The sequence below is a fragment of the Trichinella spiralis genome (assembly GCF_000181795.1).
Source record: "Trichinella spiralis strain ISS 195 chromosome Unknown Scfld9, whole genome shotgun sequence".
Taxonomy (NCBI): Eukaryota; Metazoa; Nematoda; class Enoplea; order Trichinellida; family Trichinellidae; genus Trichinella; species Trichinella spiralis.
In genome coordinates, this window is record NW_003526948.1 from 3,349,794 (window position 1) to 3,374,565 (window position 24,772).

The 24,772-nt window shown below is 34.1% G+C and overlaps 8 protein-coding genes across 8 annotated transcripts; 4 read left to right on the forward strand and 4 right to left on the reverse strand.

Annotated features, from left to right (window-relative positions):
- Positions 1–824: 824 nt before the first annotated feature.
- On the forward strand, positions 825–1,186 carry Tsp_05464 (putative neuromodulin; the record flags this gene model as incomplete). The annotated part of the gene is made up of 1 exon (XM_003371732.1): positions 825–1,186. A coding segment is annotated over one exon (362 nt), but the record flags the coding sequence as incomplete, so codon positions are not given.
- Positions 1,187–3,116: 1,930 nt separating this feature from the next.
- On the reverse strand, positions 3,117–4,272 carry Tsp_05463 (conserved hypothetical protein). Its single transcript, XM_003371733.1, has 5 exons — positions 4,058–4,272; positions 3,898–3,996; positions 3,668–3,839; positions 3,315–3,587; positions 3,117–3,203 (listed from the first exon to the last, which is right to left on the reverse strand). The coding sequence occupies exons 1-5, from the start codon at positions 4,270–4,272 to the stop codon at positions 3,117–3,119; spliced, it is 846 nt and encodes a 281-aa protein (XP_003371781.1).
- Positions 4,273–7,029: 2,757 nt separating this feature from the next.
- Tsp_05462 (hypothetical protein) lies at positions 7,030–7,371 on the reverse strand. The gene is made up of 2 exons (XM_003371734.1): positions 7,348–7,371; positions 7,030–7,308 (listed from the first exon to the last, which is right to left on the reverse strand). The coding sequence occupies exons 1-2, from the start codon at positions 7,369–7,371 to the stop codon at positions 7,030–7,032; spliced, it is 303 nt and encodes a 100-aa protein (XP_003371782.1).
- A 3,010-nt stretch (positions 7,372–10,381) lies between these two features.
- Positions 10,382–15,174, reverse strand: Tsp_05461 (hypothetical protein). Its single transcript, XM_003371735.1, has 11 exons — positions 15,100–15,174; positions 14,642–14,830; positions 14,304–14,561; positions 14,155–14,238; positions 13,918–14,024; positions 13,593–13,786; positions 13,424–13,518; positions 13,114–13,265; positions 12,479–12,629; positions 11,756–11,921; positions 10,382–10,488 (listed from the first exon to the last, which is right to left on the reverse strand). Exons 1-11 carry the CDS (start codon positions 15,172–15,174, stop codon positions 10,382–10,384), a joined length of 1,578 nt encoding a protein of 525 aa, XP_003371783.1.
- A 1,365-nt stretch (positions 15,175–16,539) lies between these two features.
- Positions 16,540–17,228, reverse strand: Tsp_05460 (conserved hypothetical protein). The gene is made up of 3 exons (XM_003371736.1): positions 17,134–17,228; positions 16,726–16,878; positions 16,540–16,654 (listed from the first exon to the last, which is right to left on the reverse strand). The coding sequence occupies exons 1-3, from the start codon at positions 17,226–17,228 to the stop codon at positions 16,540–16,542; spliced, it is 363 nt and encodes a 120-aa protein (XP_003371784.1).
- Positions 17,229–17,713: 485 nt separating this feature from the next.
- Tsp_05459 (ankyrin repeat-containing domain protein) lies at positions 17,714–18,520 on the forward strand. Its single transcript, XM_003371737.1, has one exon. It carries the CDS (start codon positions 17,714–17,716, stop codon positions 18,518–18,520), a length of 807 nt encoding a protein of 268 aa, XP_003371785.1.
- Positions 18,521–20,459: 1,939 nt separating this feature from the next.
- Tsp_05458 (putative hepatocellular carcinoma-associated antigen 127) lies at positions 20,460–22,295 on the forward strand. The gene is made up of 6 exons (XM_003371738.1): positions 20,460–20,579; positions 21,162–21,214; positions 21,324–21,495; positions 21,644–21,813; positions 21,872–22,115; positions 22,179–22,295. The coding sequence occupies exons 1-6, from the start codon at positions 20,460–20,462 to the stop codon at positions 22,293–22,295; spliced, it is 876 nt and encodes a 291-aa protein (XP_003371786.1).
- Positions 22,296–22,728: 433 nt separating this feature from the next.
- On the forward strand, positions 22,729–23,509 carry Tsp_05457 (conserved hypothetical protein). Its single transcript, XM_003371739.1, has 4 exons — positions 22,729–22,925; positions 22,951–23,052; positions 23,128–23,217; positions 23,425–23,509. Exons 1-4 carry the CDS (start codon positions 22,729–22,731, stop codon positions 23,507–23,509), a joined length of 474 nt encoding a protein of 157 aa, XP_003371787.1.
- The last annotated feature ends 1,263 nt before the right edge of the window (positions 23,510–24,772 follow it).

Consider the following 24,772-nt stretch of genomic DNA (forward strand, 5'->3'; position numbering starts at 1 on the left):
GTGGTGGATTCTTGTATCATTTACGTTGCGTGGAAATAAGGACATGTCTCATGTACCTGATGCTAGTTTGGACTGTATGCTTCTTATATATTGACCCCTCACCCTTTGCCTATGAATATGGATGCCTGTTCTATGTCAAGTCTGGCGGAAGCTAAGTTCCTGTTAAAAGCCCCCACAATGACAAAATTGGGGCAAACTACAGCACTGCCCGCTTTTAAGGGAATGCCAATTTTCCCTGACGCGCTGGCCTTACTGGAGGCTTCGAAAATATTGACACCTCTACAGCCCACGGCTCTCCTGGAAGTGTTTCATCTTCCGAATCTGGCGGAAGCTTAGGCTCTATTAAAAGCATCCAAACTTCGAAACTTGCCGAAGCTACAGCGTTGCCTGAAAATATGGACATCACACGACAGGCGGAGGCGACGGCCTTACTGGAGGCTTCGAGAATACTGAAACTTCAAGAAGCAACGGCTTTTATGGATGCCTCGAATATCTCGAAGCTGGCCGAAGCAACGGCTCTACTAGAAGCTTCTAAAATCTCGAAACTTGCGGAAGCTACGGCGATGCCTGAAACTATGGACATGTCTAAAAAAGCTGAGGCTACGGCTTTACTGGAGGCTTCTAAAATGTTGAAACTTCAGGAGACAACAGCTGTTATGGATGCTTCGAAAATTTCAAAGCTGGCCGAAGCCACGGCTCTCTTAAAAGCATCGAAAATCTCGACACTGCTTGAAAGCGACGGCTTTGTCAACCCCCCCTGGATGAGACAAAGCAAGCGGAGGCGACGGCTTTAATGGAAGAATCGAAAATGTTCAAACTGCAAGAAGCGACAGCTCTAATAGAAGCCTCTAAAATATCGAAACTAGCGGAAGCGACGGCTTTGTCAGGAAATATGGATGTGACAAAGCAAGCGGAGGCGGCGGCTTTGTCAACAAATGTGAAGCCGATAGAAAGAAGTAAGGCAAAGACTCCTGAAAAAGATTCGAAAACGAGCGCTTCAAAACAACCTCGAACTACTGGTTCGTCTATGAGTGAATCGATGTCCGGAACCGAAATGTCGACGGTTTCTAGAACAAGTACAGAAAATTCAGAAGATTTTACATTCAATCCGAGCATTGCAATGATGGAAGACTTCCCCGCAAAGCCCAAGGAGAAGAAAGATCCCCCAGGTCACAACAAGAAATAAAATCTTGTGGTGATTTTGTTTATTTAGTTACTGATCGGTGTGCAATTCACCAATTTTAATTAATTTCAATTTAAAAATCATTCTATTTTTGCATAGTAATTATATATATTTATATATATTTGTTTTCAAAATTTTAGTACTCACCTGTATGATGACCTGTGTAGTTCATTTATCATTTATGATTATCATTTAGTTACTGATCGGTGATATGATTCACCTATTTTCATTAATTTGAAGTTAACACCTATTGTATTTTTTCATCATAATTATACGTTGTTGTTTTTAAAATTTCATGATTCACCTGAATGAACTGTGTAGTTTATTTATTATTCATCTTCACTGTTATGTTTCATTCAAATGAAATTATTTTAAAATAAACATTTAATCATTATTGAAGTTGTTCGTTTATTCAAGTACTGCTAAAACAAAAAAAATGCGTTCTTAAGTTCTAAACTGGTGCATTTGGATAAGCAATTCGGCAACACAGAGCCCAACTAACTATTCATAATCTAGTGCATTCATTGTCTGTACTATTTTGCATAATTTCCTAACCTAAGCTGAGGCTAACTTTTCTCATTATGAGTATCAATCACACTGCGCAGCGATTTTCAATGTGAATATTAAGCAAGCAATAAACGAAACACTTTCAAATGGCGTGAGCACTTTAGCCTACTGTAAATGAGATGGAATGGCAAACTTTCCGGTGAAACAAAAGAATCTTTGCCACAACAAATTAGTATAATTCTTATTTGTATTTTAATAAAGAAAAAATTGTTTAATACTTAAGCAAGCTCAGCCAGTTCATGCATATTAACTTTCTCAGTATGAAAGAGGTAAAATGAAAATGCTTTTGGAAAGTTTCATTTTCAATAAACTTGCTTTGCTTGTTGAAAATGTAAAACGACGACACTACAATTGATTCAAATTAAAAAATGAAACATAAAGTTGTTCAAAATTATTTCCTATTTCAGGTGTAGAATAAAAGGGAACATTGTAGTTGAAAATTCCAAAGACACCCACCATTCGGTGAAGAAAACTTTGAATTTAATAACAAACAACAAAGCACCAACTCTAATTTTGCTTTCAATGCATATCGGTATCCAATTTACAATCACAGATTAGAATAGAAATGGAAAATAAATTTTATTAATTTAAATTCAATAAGTAATTTGTAAATGTAAAATTTCTTCTTATCAGTCAACAACAAGTTTCCTTCGTTGACTGTTCGAAAAAGCAACCAAGAAATCAATTGATTTCAAAACGTTTCTGTTGTAAAATATATCAAAAGAAATAATAATTTGATCGCTATTTGGTGATATAAAACGTGCAATGTAAGGCATCGAACTACGATGAACAAATTGACCAATCAATAAACAAGGTACGCTTAAAAAAAGCAAGTTCATCCAATATGTTTGCAACTGTTCAAAAGGCATGACTTGCCAACCAGGCACGGCAAGGCATAAAAACAGCAACCAAACAAAAAACAATATCAAGAGGTATTTTTCAAAATCAAGTAAAAAAAAGGAATAAAACCATGCTTTAGCGATTATGCATAATAAAACAGAATTTTCGCTAAAGCTGGAATAATAAAAGAATTGCAAACCCATCAATAACACACATAAATGAATACATACATTGTGATATATAGCATTGTAATTAATGAGCATTGAAAAGAAAACGATATAATAGTATAATTGAAAAGTGATAATAATGCAAATTACTGTATAATAAAACTGCAGGCCATTCTTTATCAAATGTCAACATCGGTTCTTAATTTTAATTCTAATCAACTGCTCTTATTATTATTACTATTATTACTGTTGATGTTCTTTTCGTACTTGTTGCTGTTGCTGTTGCTGTTGCTGTTCTTGTTCTTTCGTTGCCTCTTCCAAGCCGACAAATTCCCCAGACGCCCGTTCAACATTAATCACTATTGCACTGTTGTTGTCGCTGAATACATCAACTGTATCCTGTGAAGAGCTGCAATTGCCACTGCCACATTTCGATGCATTCTTTGCTGAATTCATGGCAACTTTCCGCTCGTTGGAATTTTTCTACAAGAAGAAAAAACAAACAAATACAATCACATTAATTTTGATATATATATATATATATATATATTACATACCCCAAATTCGGCCATTTTTTCCTCGTTGCACTTTTCCACAAACGTCTCATGGTCAACATCATTTCGCATATTCTGCAACTGACGCAAACGCAACGACAACAAGTCGGTGAAACGTTTACGGTAGCAGACTGAAATTGTGTCCATCAAAGCGTAGACAGTTTCAAAATAGCGAGTGTGCAATTCCAAATTGCTGAAATCTCCATTCATACAGTCGTGGCGCATCGATGCAACACGCCAGCCTTTCAACGTCAACTCAATGCAATATGCCTGCTCCTTGAAAAACAAAAAGAATTTTCGTTTTTCACAAATCTGCGTGAATTATTCACAAATTGAAAATTTTCCATCTTTCTCACTTCTAAAGTAGTGATGTTCAGAAATATCAGTTCGGATGTGCGAGGCAACAAATCGCTGACAGCGATATCTTTGACGGCAAAATGTAGCTCATGCACAGCGGCAATTGCTTCCAACTCCAAACTGTTCAAACTCGCCTCACCAGGACTGATACTGCCGCTCATCTTACGAGATCTGGACATTTCAAAAGTATTTATATAGGAAAATAAAAGCAGAAAACAATAAATCATACCCAAACAATCCAGCAGTGATGCGATATGGTGGTGTCAGACATGACGGTGTGAATGCTCCTCTACTGCGTGGAGATGAACGCTTGGACAGTGCATCACTGCTAAATGAAAATGACCAAATAGCAGCAAAATGGATTTTTCAATATAAATACCAACACCTACCATAAAAGACTCGCATACGAAGAGCTGCTTTTCACTAACGGAAACAAATTACTGCAGCCGGCTGACAATGAAGTACCATTGCTATTGCTACTGCTACTGCTATCAGCACACTTGGAAACAGCTGCCGCATTCTGTACAGCTCCACTAGCATTTGGCAACTTAGCAGTCGTCTGTGCGTTGGCTTCTTTCGACTCTCCAACATCTTGACCAGACATTTGCCGATAAAGCTGCAGCGCAGACGACCAACGTTTCGCCCTATTTCAGGAAAAAAAACATCATCATTATTTGTTGTCACCCATGCAAAATACTTGAATTATATTATTTCGCATTATTATTATTATTATTATTCCTTTCATATGTTGAATACAACACATTACAACAACTAATTTGATCTTCGTATCATAAATGAGCACTTCTGTTGAAGAATATTTACCAGCATGTCGTCTATGAAGCAATGAAGTATCAAAAATAAAACAGTTGTTCATTACATTTTAGCAAAGTTCGTACTCATTTCAGATAGATTTAAAATTGAAAAGCAAATGTGAAACTGTAATTTTTCAACTTAAAATACAACTAATAACATCCACAACAAAATAAAAGCATCTTGAAAACAATTAACTATTAATGGAAGACAAAGAAAAATCCCCTGATAAAAAATCATCAATTAAATCCTCACAAATAACATAAACATACAAAATTTACATACAATTTAAAACGTTGTTCTGTGAATTTCAACAATATGCAAGATTTCCATAATTTTAAATCCTGCTTGTAAATTTCATCTTAACTGTAATAATGTACTAACTGCAAATCAACAAAGAAAAAAAAATAAAAAAACCCTACATCTGTCATCATCATCACGTCAAAAAAAAGAACAATAATTTATTTTTATCATTAAAAAAACATGCAAAATACACGTGCTTGATGAATTATTACAAAAAAACACGTGAAAATAGATTTTTTACTATTAAAAGCATTTATTTCAAATTGATAAAAAGAGGGAAAATATTTTAAAAAATTATTAACAAATATTTTACAAAATAAATAGCTCGTGACAAATAATAGTTCTTGATTGTTACAGTACTCTTTAGTCAAACGCGATCAAATAAAAGTTAATTTAAAAATACAAAACAGTCAACCAGCACAATATATCAATTAGCAGTAACAATATCAGCAAGATGAGTAGAGTATTTTGAAAATTGAAACTGATTTTGATGATCTGATGAAGAAAGCAAAAATGCTGACGTGTACCAACAAAGAGGGTAAAAATAACGAGCAAAAAAATCAAAATGGAATTTGAAAAAAAAGTAATTATTGAAATGAATTTTTTGAAAAATACCCAAGCAAAAAAATATTAAAAATAGCGGCAAATGTAATCAAGCTGTTGTCAAGTGAAAAATAAAAATAACAATGACATGCTTCACAGAAATGGAAACGTACAACCAAGATGAATACATATTCAATTAAAGCTATAAAAAAGTACAAGCTTTTGCTTCGTCAATTTCTCTTTTTATAGAAAATATTTTTAAAATACAATGAAATTAAAATAAATAAATATTGCACCGATGCACTTAAAATTAAAATGTTTGTCTCTGAGCGCAACTGATTACGATTTGACACACGCGAAACACAGAACGAGAAAAAACTGAAAATGAAATGACGAAGCAAAATTGTTTTATGTTGTTCGTAGTAAAAGTACGTGTACCGTAAGATTGAAGGATGAAAAAATAAAAAGAAATATAAAAATTTTAAATAATAATGATTTTTGCTAATTGAATTCAGTCGATATTCGAATAATGGCAGGTGAAGCAACAAATGCAGACAAAAAAGAAGAAGAAGAAGAAGAAGAAGAATAAGCGAAGATATTTATCGCAAACTGGTAATGGAGAAAAGAAAATTGCATAAAAATTCAACAATTTTCGAAAATTAACATTTCTTTTAAAAAGAATACTTTTAAAATTTAAAGTAATATTATAAAAAAATAAATTGTGCTGCTTAGCTAATTATTTTAATGTTTTATTTTCAATTTTGCGTCAAATTTTTCACACTGAATGATTGTGTCAAAACGCTAGGCAAAGCTTTTGAAGAATCGCTGAAAATAAATCTAAATAAGTGACACTTTTGAGAGAGCGATTTCATCATCATCATCATCATCATCATCTTGACAATATTCATCTAAAGCAACTATACCAAATATTGATGAATGAGAACAGATTAAAAATAAAAAAATTTTTTTAATGATAATAATGAAGTGCGTGTTTGTCGCTATTTTCTTATCTCATCATGATAAACAACTGATAAAAGCGACAAATAAGTGTCAGCAGAGAAGAATTACAACAATGTATGCCAATTGCATTGAATCATCTGGCATGAATGAACCGACTGCTAACTTTTGCATACGTTTGATAAATAACGTAAAAAATATTTGAATAGAAAAACAATGAACAACATAGTTTGTGTCCGGGTTCATTGTTGGCTCGACCACCTTTTTTACCAGCAGTAGTCGTCAACATCGAGATGATTCATTTAAATCATAAAATAATGAATAATGCAAAATTAAAATAAAATCAACAATTACGTAATTATCATTTTTTTCATTTTTTTTCAGATCAAATCTGAATTGCAAAAATGACAACAAATTGTTGAATGACTGTCGAATCGAAAAGCTATGCAATTTTCATTTCTCCCCTGTTCAAATAATTGCAAGCCCAGTTCGCATAACAATCAAATATTTCTGTCTGCACGCGTAGGTGAAAATAGTAAAGATTGAACGCAACCCACACACGTGTGAATGAAACTGGAGAACAAAGCAGACATGAATCACAAAGTTGATTCATTGTGGAATTAAAATTTTCATTCATCCCCTCCCTCTCCCCCCCCCCCCCACTCGCCCCCGTTCCCCCTGTCCCTCTAGCCCTCCGGCGCTGCACCGACAGTTCTCTGCATAAAGACTGGGATGGGAAAATTTCATCTCAAAAGGCAAAAAAAAATGCCAAACATACTCTTTCTGTCGATAAGCTGGCGAAACACCAAGAACGTCGGCAAATGTGTTCGCATCCGGCAACGGCCAAGATCGGTCGCCGGCATGAATAGCTTGCAAAAGCAAATCGAACAGCTGCATCCGGCCAACACTTGAACACAATCCCGTCTCGCCATTGCTTGCCGTTGGACGCGAATTTGATGTTACTTTTGATTGTACAGCAGACATCTTTTGTTGTTCGATTCTTCACACTTCGAACTGAAGCCGTGAGCTGAAATTTAAAAAAGAAAGAACAATAATTATTATTTACTTTTTCAAAATCATAAAAAAACATCACGCAAATCTGTTTGCTTTTTCTCGTGGAAAAATACATACAGATCAAAATATAACGCGCAATAATATAAAATATGAACATGTATGTCGTGTAAAAATCACGTGAATCGTAAAAGTGACGCCAAAAATGTGCATGCAATAATCATTAGCTAATCAATGGTGATTGTTTGCCGCTTGACGAAAAATTTTCTCACTAAAATTCAATCAATCGGATAGATCTAGTTGAAATGAAAAACAATGAATGAATGAAATCAACTTTTCATACATTATATTATAATACACCTATACAGATAAATGTACGCACACGCACAGATGTGTGTGAGTCGATTATAAAGAACTAATTATAAAATGAATGCTTAAACCCGCCAAAATCAGACTGATCAATCAAATGCACTAGTAACACGTTTAGCTAGTCTGGGCAGAGTAAGCACGACGCCGTACACGAACATACACTGACACAAGCGCGCATGTGCAATACAGTATACAGCTTGCAGAGCGAGCAAGTTCGACAATCTAATCAAGGGATGATGCAGAGATGCAACGTTAATGACGTCATGTTAACCATGTGGACGGCTAGACGTAAAATTGATTCAACTAAAACTTAGACACTCGTCAATCAGAATGAACGACAAAATATAGCGCGAGAGGGGGGGGGAGGGAGAGAGAGAGAGAGAGAGAGAGAGAAGTAGGAGGACGGCGAGAGCAAAGAAGCTGAAATATAAAAATAAGAGAAATATGCTTTTTCAATAGCAACATGTGTTCTATGAATCGTTCAATACGTCAAGCGGCGATCTCGCATCTTCAGCATTTCCAATTTTGCTAGAAAATGATTGATTTGCATAGATAAACACGTTAAACAGTGTACTTGGAGTAATTTTGAATAAATAAGCAAGTGAATTTTGCATTGCTGCAATTGTTCAGCATTCGACGACTTCGCTCAATAGTATGAATGAGAAAATTTTTAGCATTAAAAAAATCGACCAAATAAATTTCTTCAATGCCAACGAACGAACAGCTTGAACGGCTACCAGTCACCATTATCACCATCAAAATGTTCAACAAAGTTAAACTATAATGATTAAAAATGTGAAAAGCACGTTTATTTAAAATGTCGAAAAATAAATAATAAAATTTACTTTACAAATATACAATGATGAAAAATTGTCATCATCATCAACGACGATCAACTTATCAACTTACTTTATGTCGTTGATGCTTTAAACAAACAGCGCAGCGAAAGCAAAATCAGCATCAGCAACAAGCAAAATGGTAAAACAAGACCAACACTTTTCCCAAAGGCGGTTTCAACGATTGTCCACACTGTTGAACAAATTCTTTATATTTATATCCATCCTATGTAATTAATGTGTTTAAAATAAATTTTGAAAATATTTATTTTTCTCACCTATAAATTATGGAAACCGACGATCAACACAATCTGTTTGTAGACAGGGCGTAATCAACACTTTCTGCAGAACATAACCACACTGACAAGCAAGATATGGAACACCAATTGGAAAGCTATACAGAATAATTTGCAGATAACTTCATTTCAAATATAAAAATATATAAATGTCAGGACAATTACATGACCTAACCTAACCAAAGTAGATAAGAGAGAGAGAGAGAAAGAAAGACAGGGGGGCACAGAGTGACATGAGTGAATGAGAATATAAAAGAGACATACTGACAGATAAAGTTCGCCTCAGAGAAGGACATTCACTAATAGCCTACGGTAATTATACCGCAATGCTTGATTGGTTTTGTTTTACAGTTTTATTCTTCTTTATGAACAATCGCCATCAATGGAAAAGAAAGAATGACCCAATCCCATACTGCAGGTCAAGAGCAAAAAGCTCTTTCATTTGCACTGTTCGTTTTTCCACTGCACTGCAATCTTTCGCTGATAGCAGTGCAATTTTTATCCACAAAGCAAATAAATCAATTAAATGTTTATTTACTTATTTATTACTATATTAGTGGCTTCAGGCGGCATTAACCAGCCACAATATCGCCCACATGCAAAATGCAACGCAATTCTCAAGGGCGAAGGAATTTAAGTATGTAAAACTGTCAAGGGCATAAGAAAGAAGAATTTTTCAAACTGTCGTCGAACAGTTCAATCTGCCCCCCCCTCTACTGTTGAATAAATGGTTTAATACGAAAAATCAAATAATTAACTGGAGCTCTTTTACAAATAAATAGATTCTGAAAATTTTCGAAAGAAAAACGTCAAATACAAATAATCATTACAGTTGCTACAAATTCCAGTATCACTTGACGAATATCTGGCAAATAAAATTTGACAATAGCGCAATAAATAAAGAAAAACAAATTAAATCAAAAATTTATAAACCTAATTACAAAACTAATTAGACTAATTATAGTACACCTATAGATCTAATCATAATAGTCCTAATACATTGTGCTTCTTTCACTACAGTATAACAATATAATCTTAAAATAGTTTTTGTCATAAAGTACAGTCGGCCTCAACATCGCGATATGTGCGCGCCAGCAGAACCGCGAATATTTGTCGCTTCCATTCATACACCCCGCTGATGCCTTATAATCCTACACCATTTCCTGACAGATGTAAGAAATAATATCACGGACCATCGACTGATTTTCATTTTAAACATTCATCCCGTATTTATTTTTTTATTCGTTTGACTGAGTGTATATTATCGGTGTGTTCTTGAATGCAAGCTTACCAGATATGATGGACTGTATGACGCATCTTTTTTAAAAAACATTGTGACTATAGCAGTGGCTTCATGCATTATGAATTTACTCAAATTTTGCGTTAGTTTCATGCAGTATTGGATCGGGCTATCATGAAAGCGGAAATACTGCGCTTCTAGACATATTCGGACTGGTTGATCAGTCTGGAGCAAGCGTGTGAAATCACTGAACCGGTGCTGCCGTAAGCTAACCTCCCGTTCGCAGCGCTTCCTTTCCCTTCACCATAATGTTCTTATCTCTTTCATCTTAGCATTAGTAGAGGTTAGTTAGCTTCCCGGTTTGGTTAAATCGTAATCAGTACCGTTATGATGTGGAACTTCATAAGCGGAAACAACCTTGCATTGAACCTCCAGATTCACAGCATACATAGGGTCTAGAAATAAGATTTATCTTTCGGGCGGCTTTGAAATCCGCAAATATTGAAGGTTAACTGTATAATCATATACGAATTTGAATAGGTTTTAAAAAAGCTCCCCTTCTCCATCTCTCTCTCTCCGTGTCTTAAGAAATGTTCAAAAAAGTATTATCATAATAAAAAAAAGTTATACTAAGAGATTTGTAATAATTTAAATGCAAGTATTACTCACCGAAGCAATCTTCATCTTGATTTTCCGACATACGTACATGCATATGCGTTGAAGTACGGTTAAAGAAAAAACAAGAATACAAAAACCAATTTTTTAACATGAAGTAAAATTTTCAAAAATAAATAAATACAAAATGAGCATTTTCACCTAAAATATTGAATATTTTACAAATAACAATTACATCATTAATTCAAAAATATAATACAAAAAAACTTACAACAGTAATTGCAAAAAAACATTTTTCTCCGTTCAAAAAACTTCACATTATTTTTAGCAAACCGTTCAATCAGACCAAACGGAAAATTGCAGATTGGATGGCAAATCTGCAGAATCATTTTCCAAGATAGGATATACTTTTGAACTGTCCTCATTCTACAAATTATAACATCGCATTATTCTGCAAAATTGAAAAGAAGAAAGCAACAAAAATAAAAAAATACTGCTTCTGTTCTGCGCTTGTTCTTTATCATCTGCAAATATTTGGTCATTATTGGATCGATAAGAGCATCATTTTTTGACAATTCATCAAGCTGATGATCTTTTTGAATTTCATTTTCGTCGCTCTTTTCCACAACAACACCATTTTCTGATGATTGAATATCGTTACGTCGTTCCTGCTGTGGAAAACGAAAAAATACAAGCAAACATTTTATCCAACAATATCCCCGATTGTGATAAATAATAAGCAAAAAAATCTACTATTCGCAATTGTAATGTGAATTAAACTTATTGAAAAGAACAACAGTTTCGAAATGATTGGATGAATTCAGTTTGAAGCAATTTGAAAACAAAAACAAAATTAAAACTTAACAGACAAAGATCTACGTACATGAGAAGCATTTTTCGACAGCAGACGACTTTCCCAGTTGTCGTCCGTTTTGATCAACTTTGAACTGCCATTTATCATGATTTCTTCACTTGAAATATTTTCCATTTTGTCTTCTTTTGAAGTTCGAATTTGACTAAAATGCTCTTGTCGAGCTTGATCATCATCATCATCATCACCATCGCAAATTTTGTTTTTCGCTATTCCACGGGCTGAAATTATTGCACCTCGCTTCAGATCTATTTCTGCTGATTGCCCAGCAGAAAGATTCAGTCCAGTGTTCCGCTGCAACGTTTCTATATTACGAAGAATACTGTCAATGCTGTTCAACATTTTCTTTGTATTCTTAGTAAAATAATCTTCCTGATACGAAGCAACTGCCCGATCAAGCTTCTAAAAACACAGGGAAATAGACAAAATATGAGACACATATTTTTCACAGAATTTCGTATGATTGATTTGAAAAATACGTACGAAACCAATTTCACACAATAAAATGTGAACCACAGGAACCAATATTCGAAAATCAAAAAACAATCCCGTTTAGCATTCTATTAATTTTTGAATAAAATATGCTTTTTTCTTTTCATTAAAAACAAAACGTAGAATTGCTCAGCTGATGAAGAAAGTATACAATCAGTAACCTTATCTCTTGCATTTGCTCCAACTGCGTCTGCTAGTGTGTATAAACTAATGCAAGCATTAGCACATATGATGCATAGTTATTTGAAATCTAATTTCACCGCATTACATTCCTTTATCAATGCTTAAGACTTGCATGTGCGCTTCAAGATTTCGAGTAATATTTAAAAATCAAAGTAAAAAAATTTACATGCTCAAAATTTAAAGAATTGCCTTAATTAAATGAAAATAACAAATTTACACTGGAAAATAAATAAATAAATAGAAGCAAACTTGCACTACAATATAACACTGGACAAAAAAATTACCATGATTTTCAAATCGATCACTTCTGCAACGTCCAATGGTTCGCATAAATCTGTTTTGTTAGCCACAGCAAAATTGCCACTGCTTTCATCATCGCTCTGATTGGCATTTTTGTATGAATTATGGAACAAAGTCTCGCTCCGAAAATTACACCTTAAAATTATGCAATAAAAGTGTAAAATTTAATGAATGAAATTTATTTCGCTCTTTCCATGTTTCAAGAGGAACGAGAAAACCCCTCTACCTTGAATTGAGATCTTTTGCTGTGCGTAAAAAAGAGTAATGATTCAAATTGTCGAACTTCGAATCCACTTTACACGTTGAATTATGCAACGGATTCTTTAAAATGTAATAAAATGTTAATTAAAGTAAATAAATAAATTTAAGTTGTACTTTCGATGGAGAAATCCCATTTGACAAAGTGCTGCTCGTATTGTCTTCAGTTTTTCTCGACTCTGCACCTGAATCAGTAGTTGAATCGTTTCGTTTCAAATTATTCATTTCGAAAATTTTAAGCCTTTTTGATAATTCTAAATTTTAGAAAAATTCATCATCAATAAGCGGGCAAAAAAACCCACTAACAATTACAATAAATATACCGTAATTTTTTCTCAACAAATTTTTCTTCTCTGCCAACCAATTGGCTTGCAGTTGGTCAATTTCGGCGGTCATTCTCTTGTTCTCTTCTTGCAAAATATCGTAATCAGAATTAGCTTGCAACTGTCGATTTAGGCGTTTGTTTTCCTTTTGAAACTTCTGCAAGCGTTCTCTGAGCTTGTCCACAGTTTTCTAGCAAAAGAAAAGAAGAAGAAGCAAATGTACAATTGTGAACATATTGCAGATAGTCATATAACATATTCAAATAATAATAATAATAATAATAATAATAATAATAATAATAAATTAATATAAATATTATGTAAACAAATATCGACGTGTCTGTTCACCTGCAGTGCTGAAATACGATCGTTCCGTTCTGACGTCACCCAATTTAAAGCTTGGTTGCGTCCTTCTTCTGAGCTTAAGAAAAGCTTGATGAGCTCTGCAAAAGTTGAGTGTGTAAAAAGAAAAAAGCCTCAACGACAACAGCAACAACAAGCAGCTATTAAATTTTACGTTGAAATTTTTTCTCTTTTGCACGCATTCTTTGGTAACAACTGTCAACTTGCTGTTGTTCCTCCATTCGGATAGTTTGAACAATTTGATCGTAATTTTTAATAAATTCCTCTTCTTTATCTTTGATCATCGATTCTTGCTTGGAAAGATCTCGCTTTCTTTGATTAATTCTCTCTTCCTCACGACAAAGCCATCTTAATTAAAAACACACACATGTATTAATCATATTGTTATTACATATTTATTTTTAATAACTTAAAAAATACATGAAACAAGGAAAATTGCACAAACAAAGCTCAAAAGCAAATTAGATAAATTCACTTACGTCTTCACTTCTTCTGCGAGAGAAACCAACTCATCCTCTTGCTCTTTCAGTGATTCAGCTTTTTCAGTCAGCTTCTCTTCAACAATTCGTTGCTCATTTTCAATTGCCTGTTCAAATTGCATTATTAATAATTGTACTGTTTTGTTGGACATTCACACGGACAGCAAAAAAGTGATAATTTTTTAATGTAAATTAGAAAAGTATGAAAAAAAATAATTGCACTCATCCATCACTCACCAATTTTTCATTAGCAACGTCAATCTTCAACGCTTTGTACTCGTTGATCAGAGATTTTTCTTTCGCATCATATTCACGTTTCAACTGAAACAATATCAAAATAATAAAGATGTAAAATTTCATCAAACTATAAAAATCAATTAATTCACGTTTGCAATTTCTTCATTCAAACGTTTCGCCATTGTCTGTTCAAGAAGTTGTAGTTCATTTTCCATTTTCGATTCCATATTGCAAACCTGATCACAAAACAACAGACAACCATTATCATAATTGATAGCCAAATTTGAGCAAATGAGACAAACTTCTCGAGTGAACTTTTCGTTGTATTTCATTTCAATGCTTTCCCACAACGACAGCAATGCAGAACTGCTGGAAATGTCCGACTTGAGTTGTACGTCGTGCAGCCGCTGATGGAAATCAACCAATGGAGGAAAACAGTTTAAATTGGAAACAAATGATGAAATTCAATTTTCTCACTCAAACATACCGATTCATCAAGCTGGTGGCTTTCGGACAGGAACGTGGATAACGTGCACCCGTAACCATGGTATTTCAAATATTTTGCCACTTGAGAATCACACCACCTCGAAAATATCCGCCTGCCGCTGTTGGTCGTATGCGATTCAGAAGCCAACTTCGACAGGAAAGCATTTCGAATAGCTACTTTCAAAGCATTCTGAAAATAAAAAAAATTTTGGATAAATTATGCAAAATTTGGGATTCCGGTGATTTTCTTCTTACCCTCTCTGCTATTGAACAGTTGGCCAAATTCAACGGTGAAACCACGCCGGCATTCTTCACGTCTTCACTGTTCAAATCTTCAGATTCAAAAGTTGATTCAGACAATTCCACCGACGTTTGGACCATTTTTATTTTTCAATTTTTAAAAAAATTTTTCGTCCATTTTCCACCTCTTAAAACTTGACACAGACAACAATTACACACCTTTGCGTGTGAGAGAGGCCAAGCATACTTTTTGATTTGTAAAATTTTCTCAACAAATAAAATTGAAATGAACATTGAACATTTTTGAAAAAAATGCACATTTCTACATATACAATGAAAAAAATTCAAAAAGAAAACTTAATCTCAAACAAACAAGCCAGCCAGTCAGCTTCACGTGTCGTTAATTACTGCTGACGTTTAAACATTTAAAAACAATTTTAAAAAATTAATATATTATGATTGAATGGTTATTTTCGATTCGAAAGAGAACATTGAGAGAAATGAGAAAAAACAACAACAAAATAATTAATACTTGACGAACAACAATTATTAAATATAAAAAATGAGAAATCTACTCGAACAAGTTGACATTATAGCAAAATGTATGTATAGAAAATTGAGAAAAATGAAATTTAAAATTAAAGCTAATATAAATGAAAACAAGTGAATAAAAACACAAACCTCGAATGACGAATATTCAGCTACTGAAAACAGTTGCTATGGTGATCAAGACAACAAGCGTTGCGCTTCTTCATCAAAACGGCGGAATAATTGATAATGAAATGTTCCGTACAAATCAGCTGTAGAAGAGAAAATCAATCAATATCACGACATGCATACACACGTTAACGACAATATTATTTCATCAAATATAACATTTGAAAATAAATCAATCAATCAACGTACAAATACATGCACAGAGTGTAATTTGAGATGTGCTGAATGGAAATAATTTAATCAAAAATAAACATTCAATATTATTTTTAGAATTATTAATTTACATTAAAATTTGCCAACATTCACGAATTACTATTCACAACTGTTTATATATATTATTATTATTATTTCCCCTTAAAGATTATATATTTTTGATTTGAACAAAAATAATTCAAATGCAATTAATTAATGCTATTTGAAATATTTTAAACAAAAATCAAATTATTTTAACATTCACATTCTCGTCTTCACCACGCATACAATAAAAGCAGAGGAAACTTTTTAAATATAAATTTGCATTTGAAGCTCGTTTTAAAGAGTCTATAGATGTGTGCCAAGAAAAATAAATTGCTTATTAACAATTTGAATCGACAACAAATTAATCAAACATAAAACCATAATAAAAATAAAATATGGACATATGCACGTCACTGGACATCGGCTGCTACTACTGCTACGCCTTTGAAATATTTGAAGTACTAGAGGAGAGAAATAAATTGTTACCGTTAGAAAATTATTACACTACGGAAATGATCTTTGGATAAACAAAATAACCAATCTGTTCCCCAGATAACAAATGCTTGTATCACTTATTGAAAAGGATAACATTAATAATAATAATAATAATAATAATAATAATAATAATAATAATAATAATAATGGTGATGGTAAAAAAATTGTGGATAAAAACTGCGGAAAAAGATTTCAATGTGGTCAAATTGGTCAAATCAGGACAACAGCACAACAAACACACCGTGCAAGAGCCGAATTTGGAGCGAACAATTGCATCGCATGCTGCAGTGCTAGCTGAAACAGTTTTTGTTGCCCACCAAACGACCTGAATGGTCATTCAACAAATCAGGACATTTTCACGTTGGAATTGCGAAGAATTGAAAAGTGAAGACGAACAACGCTTTGGTGTTCAAGAAGCATCGAGGTCCCATTAGACGTGCGGCACAAATTTTCAACTGAACTAATAACTGCTGCCTGTTCGACGAAGAACCATCAAACGACAAATGCGAACGTGAATTCATTTTTCGGTAATTCAGTCGATTATTTTCGCTTGAATTTACAAAAATTTTTTGAAATTAAAACTAATAATCAAGTTACATCGTTGGGATTACGGTCACTGTCTTCAAGTAGAACTGTGTGCGGGAGAAAAATAAAAAAAATAATACTAATAATAAAAGTATTTTAAAAAATTAATCACTCTAAATAAAAAAAGTAAAAAGAAAAATTACTGAAAAATTATTATTATTATTATCATTTGACTTGGATAAAATGTTTTCGTTTTTCGCGTTGACCAATCAAAATCACCGCCAGAATGCGCAAGCGTCGTTCGTCAGCAGTGGGAGGGGTGAAAATCTCGAAATCGACGAAAAGCCAAGAAAAGCTACTCGGCTAACTCGCATAGAGACAGACTAACAGCAGCGCCCCCACTGCTCATTGGTCAGCTACAACCTGCTCGCCCGGGCTCAGTCCAATTTCTCGTGTTGTTCCCGGCTGCCGGCGTTGTGCATAAACGCTCCTGCCATTAGTCCACAGCGTGGCCGTGGTAGGTGACGACGTAGCAATTCCAAGACCAACCCGAGTAAATTAACGCTCCAAAGAAGCATCGTCGAGCGGGTCGAAAATTCACACACTTGACCGGTTTGCCTTTTACAATTCGCTGTGAGTGAAATCGTCCAGGTTCCGATTTTTTTTATTCCACTTGTTCCGCAAAAATTTTCCTACTCTATTTGAACAACAACAACAATATGGCGGCTTCAACAAGGCATATATATCATATATGTTGAAACGCCGTACTGTTATTCAAAATATTATTATTATTATTATTATTGTTATTGTTATTGTTATAAATCGTACGATTGCTTGATCAAACTTTCAGAACAGTAATATGGCAAGAATGTTAAGTCCACCTCACATCCCCTCCCAGTACAGAAACATGCGAATGGCGTTGACGTTTGCAGTGCTGCAACGTCATTTTGATGCTGCCAGAATTTTGTTGCAGAACGGGGCGGATCCAAATCTCGAATGCAGGGACGACTGCGGTATCATACTGCCGCCGCTGCAAATTGCCTGCTGGGAAAGAGATGTGCGTATGGCCAGATTACTGCTTGAATTTGGTGCCGACGTAAATAAGGCGGTATTCAATCGGACGGCGCTGACAGTCGCCATTGACGTGAGGAGCCGCGAATTGGTGGAGTTGCTCATTGAATTTAAGATTCGGCTGGGCGACGGCAGCGGCGATTGGAAACATTGCCCGTTGCATTTTGCCTGCAAGTTCGCCTCGCGTTCCGGCCTGGCTGAGGTGCTGCTCAGTCACGGGTGCATGCCCCTGGTGAATGACGAAGACGATGAAGGCAAGGATGCGCTAACTTATAGTTTGGAAAATCATCAGCTAAAACTCAGCATTATGCTGATCAAAGCCGGTGCCAAAGTCAAAGAAAAGCATCTTGCAATTTTCAACAGAGCTGCTTCCATCGCGCAGACCGAAGCATTGGCAGGAATCAACGAGCAACAAAAAAAGTACTTGATGGACAGTCTCCAAAATTGGAAATGTGTTAAATCGTTAAAACATTTGGCCGCAGTTGCAGCTAAAAGACACATGTTCCACTCTAACAACTGGGATAGCATAATCGATGAAATTCAATTTGCCAATATTCCAGAAACTTTGAAACAATTATTATTACTCCGAGATTAACTTCACCGAATTATTCATTCATCGAATCGTTCATCTACTTCACGATTTTACTTTTACTGTACTGCAGTACCTGCATTACATTAACCATCATTCGTGGTATGGGCTTTTGAATATTTGCATTTTTATAAATTGGGAAAAGGAATAAAAATTATCTTTTACGAATGAAAAACTATCTGGCGTTTCATTTCATCCGAATCATAATTTTTACCAACTGAGTGTTATGATGATCATCACACATTAAGTACACGACATCATATTAAAAACTATTACAATAAGCAGAGGAAATTGTAAAGATAGTGAAAACATTAAAAAAACATTTTCAATTAAACTGCTATATGACAAAGCATTACAGCCATAGTAATTAAAATATATTTAAATAATTGTTAAAACAAATTTGTCCAATAAATTTCCCCTTCATTGTACAAACTCAACACAATATAACAAACTATATTACGTTATAACGTTGAGTAATTAGTTTGATTAAATAACAACAAATATTTATAAAACAATTCGATCAAGCGGTGACAGTTGCTGCAATTGTCTACTTCCAAGCAAAATCTTCAAAACATTCTGACAGTATGAACATCTACAGAATTTCTTTTAGCCTGAACCATTATCTCGTTTGTGTACTGTTACGAAATTTAAGTTGTGCAATAATTACAATTGAATAAATATTTAACAAAATAGATGCAAAATGGAAATTATGTCAAACATTTTACGTTACCTTTTTCATTGTTTCAGCTTGTATTAAATGAAATTTATGGTATATTCAACATGTTTTGAAGAAACCCAAACGTTTCGTACAAAAAAAATTATATTTTTTTCACTGTTTAATTATTATATCTACAGTAAGAAACAGTGTCAAGATCAAATAGAATCCAACAAATATAGAGGGAATTTTCAAACAATTATGATTGCTAAATGGTGCAATTTGAATTTCATTCAACAGTTGTTCCCTTAATACTTAAATATTTCCAACTTTGTACTTTCAAAAAGAATATCACAAAAAACCAATAATCAGGCCTGTTTGACATTGCACATATTATACATAATGAAATGCAATTAACGGCGAATGAGAAACTGCGATAGGATTGTAATATTAAATAAAAAAGAAAAAATACACTTCATTTTCTTTATTTAAATTTTTTCAAAAACTGAATTTTTTTACTATTAAAAAACAAAAAGCAGTTGCCTAACTGCCCAGTTGCACACTTAACTGTCAACTGCCATAAAGCAGAAGAGAAAATATAAATCAAAATTACAATCAATAGATTAGTTGATCATTAATATAAGTCATCACGATAACATTCGTTGACCATTAATGAAAGAAAGCCTGCAGACTGCAACGCCAACAACTCTGAAAAACCTACAAAACAACAACACTTTAAACTGGATGAAAAATACCTCGGAAATAAAATGACAAAACTTTCACTTTCAATCAACTACTACTTTATGAATATACTATTTTAACTCAAAACAATTTATCAAAACAAAATGTGAAAAACATTATATGACAAAGTAGAATAACGATCACCTCCAACAAATTTGCCGCATATGAATATTTGTGGAACGGTGCTCCAACCAGTTTTCGAAGTAACAGCTTTGAAAATGTCGTTTCCACCAGTTATTTGATTTAATTCATAAAATCGTGCTGGTATCTTTTCATCTTTAAGCAATTGTCTGGTCTTGATACAAGCAGGACATGTACTTTTCGAATAAATCACCACTGGATCTTTGGCGAGCTAAAATAACTACATTGGTTATGTGCAAAACACTCGTATGATGTGAAAAATCATCAGACTTGCTCTTGCAGAACAACATTCATGTTCTTTCTACTAACTGCGCTACCCATGACTGGAAAAATTATATTTTCAAATAATAATCGATATAAAAAATATTTTACAGTAAAATTATTACAGTAAGCCACCAGGAAAGTGAGATGGGTGGAATCAAACTGGGCAAGTTATTGCCAAAATTAACAAACGCTTTGAATATTGAAATCAACAGAACATCTGTTACATTACAAATAAAAAACAAAGAAAAACAAATATGGAGAATAGTTAAAACTTCATTTGTATAACATGATGACAACGTTATTTTTAATTTCTATTGAATGGCTATACAAAGTGTGAACTTGTTGAATTAACAAAAAGTAAATATTTAAGTTTTTTTTTCAAAAATTAATAAAAAGTGAAATTTTTAAATTAAAAAAAAATTGAGTTTTTTAAAACATTTACTCCATATATCATGCCATAGCATTAATAAAACTCACTTGCACAACTTTCGCTGGCAGCTTTGTAAATACGTTTAGCTAAATACAAAATAAAATTTACAATATCCTGTAATTACATGTATGTAATGACAATTTTACATTAAAAAATGCCATTTTTTGCAGTTAGAATCATTTCAAACATGTTGCATTTGAAGCTTCACAATTTATTCGTGAATACCATGTTACTGTATTAGAAAGTTTCTTTCAAGGACAACGGAAATGACAAAGTGTTTATTCAAAGGTTTTTTTGTAGTGTTGAATGAATATTGAAAGTGTTTCATTTAAGAAATTTAGGTGTATTTAAAAATTAACAAAATTACTGTTTAGATATAGATACAGAATTCATTTTTCCTATTGCTGCTGTATTAGATGACTTCTCAAACAAGAACGTACGCTGATTTGGAGAAAATTGGTAACATAAAGTAAGTTATTTTTATTTGATTTATACTTTTTCAAAGAAATATTTTTATCATACGTCGTTATAATTGATAATTTTTTAACGAATTTTTGAATATTTTCGTATTTTTTTAGATGCAAACTTGATAAACTGGAGGAAGTGCTGGGCATGTTTAGTAAGGAAGTGGGATTTTGTAAGACAGAATCTTTACATCTAACAGAATATATGAATGAATTGAAAAATCTGACTCAAGAAAAGCTTGCTCACGTTGAAGAACTGCGTCAAATTAATTGCGACATCAATCAAGTAAGATGAAATTTTAATGTACTACTCTTGTTCAATAGATGATATTTGTTGATCATCATATTGATTACAGTTTTTTGATTTACGACATGATCATTTTACTGTTTATTATGGAAGTTACTTTTGTTTTCATGATGAAATATTTTTCAAGCTCGAAACTGCTATCAAACAAGCTCAAAATGAACAAATGAAAGCTATGGAAGATGCCCGTCGACATTTAGCCGAACTGTTGCCACTGAAAGAAGAAATCAATCGGCTACGTTTGTCCATAAATCAAGAACCACTTCCTGACAATATTATTAGCGAAGAAACAATATCACTGTTAGTGATGATGAATTCGCCAGTGATTCATCGTTTTTGTAACTTTTATGATTTCCAGGCTGTTGCAATTTGAACAGCAAAATTCACCGATGCGTTTTTGGTATCCAGAAGTTGGCAGTGGGAATGCAACATCTTTGCCATTGTTGGGCTGTCAGTCGAAAAGTGTCAATCCAGTACTTGACAATTCAATTCCTGACCAAGTATCTTTTTCACAAAGGCCAACAACTTCGAATTTTCCATTCAGCATTGCTGAATTGTCCATGTCGACTTCATTTTTGAAACAGCAACCTCCTCCAATGAAGGTGAGTTTGTGGCGTTGTCAATCAGTCAGTGAGTGAATAATAATTGCACATTGCTTGTTGTAGACATGCACTAGTTGCCAACAGCAGATTCATCGCAATGCGCCTATATGCCCGTTATGCAAATCGAAGAGTCGTTCGAAAAATCCGAAAAAAGCGAAAGCGAGGAAAACCAGTGGCTAATTGAATTAAAAAAAACGTTTTTTCACTACATTACAGTGTGCTTGTTTCAGTTTATTCACATTTGATAATACTTATTCAAATAATGTAACTGTTAACCTTTTATCCGTTGACGCATGAATATTGGAATTGTTTTTCTTTCGAAAAAGTTCTACTCTTTTATCCAGAAATTATCAAATTAACAGATACAATAAAAACTGAAATGAATAATAAACAGTTGTTTGAAAATCCAAATCACACACCGAAGTAAGAATTCTGAACGCATTTTAAGAGAAAATCAAATGAGTAATAAACAATAACAATAAAGGGTGAAGAAGAAACTGCGACAAGTCGTTTCACAGAAGCAGTGAAGTGTTGAAGTTGAAAAATGCGAGTTGCAGAACAGTAGCAGACGTTGAAAAAATTGGAAACCAGCCGAGGACGCGGAAAAAAATATATGTATACCAAGCAGATGTTTTTTGCATTGTTGTTGTGGCGTTGCGTGTGCGCATGCACTGTATGTGCAGCAGCAGCAAAGAGAAGCATTGTGAAATGGACCGCACGTTTCCGCGTTCGAAAATTTTCCGCTCACATTTTGTTGTCGTGTGCATGCGCGTGTTGTTTTTCTGTTTTTGTTGTTGTTTTTATGCAAAAGTTTGTTTTTTACTTGTTGTTCAAGTGGAGTGATAGAAAAAAGCAAATGCGTCGACGCTAACATCAGCCGCGGCTTGCCAGTCGGGCCGCATCTTGTCCGGCCTGACGTGCACAACAGACCGGCGACGTGATTCACCACAGCACCGGCGGTCGAAGTAGAGGAAAAATATTTGCATTTCTATTCTGCTTCCATATATTGCAGTTGTTCTTGCACAACAACTCGCGTACAAACAGTGCACGAGTTGTTCAACTGTACAGTTCAACTGCGTGCGATTTGTTCAAATCCAACCAGGTCGAAAAATTCATATCCGGTAAGCAAGTAGCAATGTGGCCGGGAAAATATTTTCTTTTTGTCTAGTTTTTATTTTTCAAAAAAAATAATAAGAAAAAATTAATAATTAATTATCATTTACATTTGTTTGTTTGTTTGTTTGTTTCTGTCGACTTTGTCTGTTCGCTTGGACATTCAATCTTACGGTAGTTTTGCTTCTTACTGTAGAAGGAGTTTCGTCAGTTCTACGGCCTCAACTGACCTAGCAAAAAGCCGTGCGACGTCTGGCACCGCGCGCGTCATCGATCGATAAAACCGATGACTCATCTTCAGCTTTATTTATTTATTTACTTATAATTTTTTTGAATTTTTGTTTTTTACACGCAAAAAAAGAACATGCAAACAATGACGACGCTGCTTTGTTTTTGTTGTTTGTTCGCGTGTAGTTTTATTCAAAAATTACCAAGCATTTTCTTGTCAGACTGGCGTTTCAAGCAAAATTAAAACAAACATTAGCATCAGATTTAAAACAACAACATGTGCAGAATAACACAGCAAACCCAACAATCAAACATGCCGGGGCAAATGGAGGGGAAAAGCATAGGAATTGAGAATTTTGTTTTTGTTTTTGTTGTTGCTGTTGCTGTGTGTGTAGAAAAATGCGTCAAGTCGATCGAATCAGCCCTGCTTGGACTGCTGTATGGTGAGAAAAAATAAATGGCCGTGCCAATCTGCGCATCTCGAAACAAGAATGTTGGCCGAATGTTGTTTATTTTTTTGTTTGTTTGTTTTTTTGTTTACTTTTTCGTTTGCTTCAAGAACGTTCAGTTCACGGCATCGAAAATTGTGCCTATTTTATTTTTCAAAAAACAACCGCCTTTGCTTTTCAACTGCCGTATTGGAGCAGCAGGGGCGTTGCTGGTTCACTGTAGGTTTTGTCGACGGCATGCAGGAGCGAACAAATTGTTCTTTCCCCCCCACACAACCTACCCATTCTCCCACCCACTCCGCTCTCCATCGTTGTTAGCTGGTGAATTTCAGCTTGCTGCTATTCACAATTGGAAAATGCAATGTTCAGCTACGAACCGGCCCGTCCAAAATTGCTGCCCTTGAACCTGCACAGAAATTGTATTTTACCAGTTTTTGAGGAAAAAAGCGAACAGAGAAAAAAAATAAACAAGAAAATAATAGCATTTCGTCACTTTTTCTTGAAAAGTAAAAGTGCAAAGTATACCAGATGTCTAGACCATTTTACGAGCGCGTCTGGGTTTGCTTGTGGAAATTACTTCTACTTTTGGCAAAGTTGACTTATGGTGACAGAAAAGAAATGTTAATCATACATCGTATTTCAATAAAAAGAAATTATCGTGCTGGTGGTAGAGATTTTTGAAGTAAAAAATTGTTGATAATATATATATATATATATAATTTTGCACTTGTTTGGTGAAATTTTGAAACTGTCAATGAAACTTTTCACTGGGCAATTAAGTGAAAAGCAAGTTCTTAAGACAGGGCTGTAGAATTGAATTAATGCTGATCGATAATGAAGAATTTTTGAAAAAAAGCGAATGAGAGG

What these genes read in the sequence shown, in the direction of transcription:
- Tsp_05463 (XM_003371733.1), bottom strand. Translation starts at nt 4,272, where the DNA reads ATGTCTGGTCAAGATGTTGGAGAGTCGAAAGAAGCCAACGCACAGACG. An exon ending in TCGTATGCGAGTCTTTTATG is followed by an intron (nt 3,997 to 4,057) that starts GTAGGTGTTGGT and finishes ATTTTCATTTAG; the next exon opens with CAGTGATGCACTGTCCAAGC. An exon ending in TGAACATCACTACTTTAGAA is followed by an intron (nt 3,588 to 3,667) that starts GTGAGAAAGATG and finishes TTGTTTTTCAAG; the next exon opens with GAGCAGGCATATTGCATTGA.
- Tsp_05462 (XM_003371734.1), bottom strand. Translation starts at nt 7,371, where the DNA reads ATGTTTTTTTATGATTTTGAAAAA. An exon ending in TTTTTTATGATTTTGAAAAA is followed by an intron (nt 7,309 to 7,347) that starts GTAAATAATAAT and finishes TTTAAATTTCAG; the next exon opens with CTCACGGCTTCAGTTCGAAG.
- Tsp_05461 (XM_003371735.1), bottom strand. Translation starts at nt 15,174, where the DNA reads ATGTTCATTTCAATTTTATTTGTTGAGAAAATTTTACAAATCAAAAAG. An exon ending in ACGTTGCTAATGAAAAATTG is followed by an intron (nt 14,025 to 14,154) that starts GTGAGTGATGGA and finishes CAATTTGAACAG; the next exon opens with GCAATTGAAAATGAGCAACG. An exon ending in GACCAACTGCAAGCCAATTG is followed by an intron (nt 12,630 to 13,113) that starts GTTGGCAGAGAA and finishes CATAATTTTAAG; the next exon opens with GTGTAATTTTCGGAGCGAGA.
- Tsp_05460 (XM_003371736.1), bottom strand. Translation starts at nt 17,228, where the DNA reads ATGCGAGTTAGCCGAGTAGCTTTTCTTGGCTTTTCGTCGATTTCGAGA. An exon ending in GACGCTTGCGCATTCTGGCG is followed by an intron (nt 16,879 to 17,133) that starts GTGATTTTGATT and finishes TGTAAATTCAAG; the next exon opens with CGAAAATAATCGACTGAATT. An exon ending in TTCTTGAACACCAAAGCGTT is followed by an intron (nt 16,655 to 16,725) that starts GTTCGTCTTCAC and finishes ATGACCATTCAG; the next exon opens with GTCGTTTGGTGGGCAACAAA.
- Tsp_05459 (XM_003371737.1), top strand. Translation starts at nt 17,714, where the DNA reads ATGGCAAGAATGTTAAGTCCACCTCACATCCCCTCCCAGTACAGAAAC.
- Tsp_05458 (XM_003371738.1), top strand. Translation starts at nt 20,460, where the DNA reads ATGGGTGGAATCAAACTGGGCAAGTTATTGCCAAAATTAACAAACGCT. An exon ending in AAAAACAAATATGGAGAATA is followed by an intron (nt 20,580 to 21,161) that starts GTTAAAACTTCA and finishes CTGCTGTATTAG; the next exon opens with ATGACTTCTCAAACAAGAAC. An exon ending in AGCGAAGAAACAATATCACT is followed by an intron (nt 21,814 to 21,871) that starts GTTAGTGATGAT and finishes TATGATTTCCAG; the next exon opens with GCTGTTGCAATTTGAACAGC.
- Tsp_05457 (XM_003371739.1), top strand. Translation starts at nt 22,729, where the DNA reads ATGTATACCAAGCAGATGTTTTTTGCATTGTTGTTGTGGCGTTGCGTG. An exon ending in GTTGTTGTTTTTATGCAAAA is followed by an intron (nt 22,926 to 22,950) that starts GTTTGTTTTTTA and finishes TTGTTGTTCAAG; the next exon opens with TGGAGTGATAGAAAAAAGCA. An exon ending in ATTTGTTCAAATCCAACCAG is followed by an intron (nt 23,218 to 23,424) that starts GTCGAAAAATTC and finishes TTCTTACTGTAG; the next exon opens with AAGGAGTTTCGTCAGTTCTA.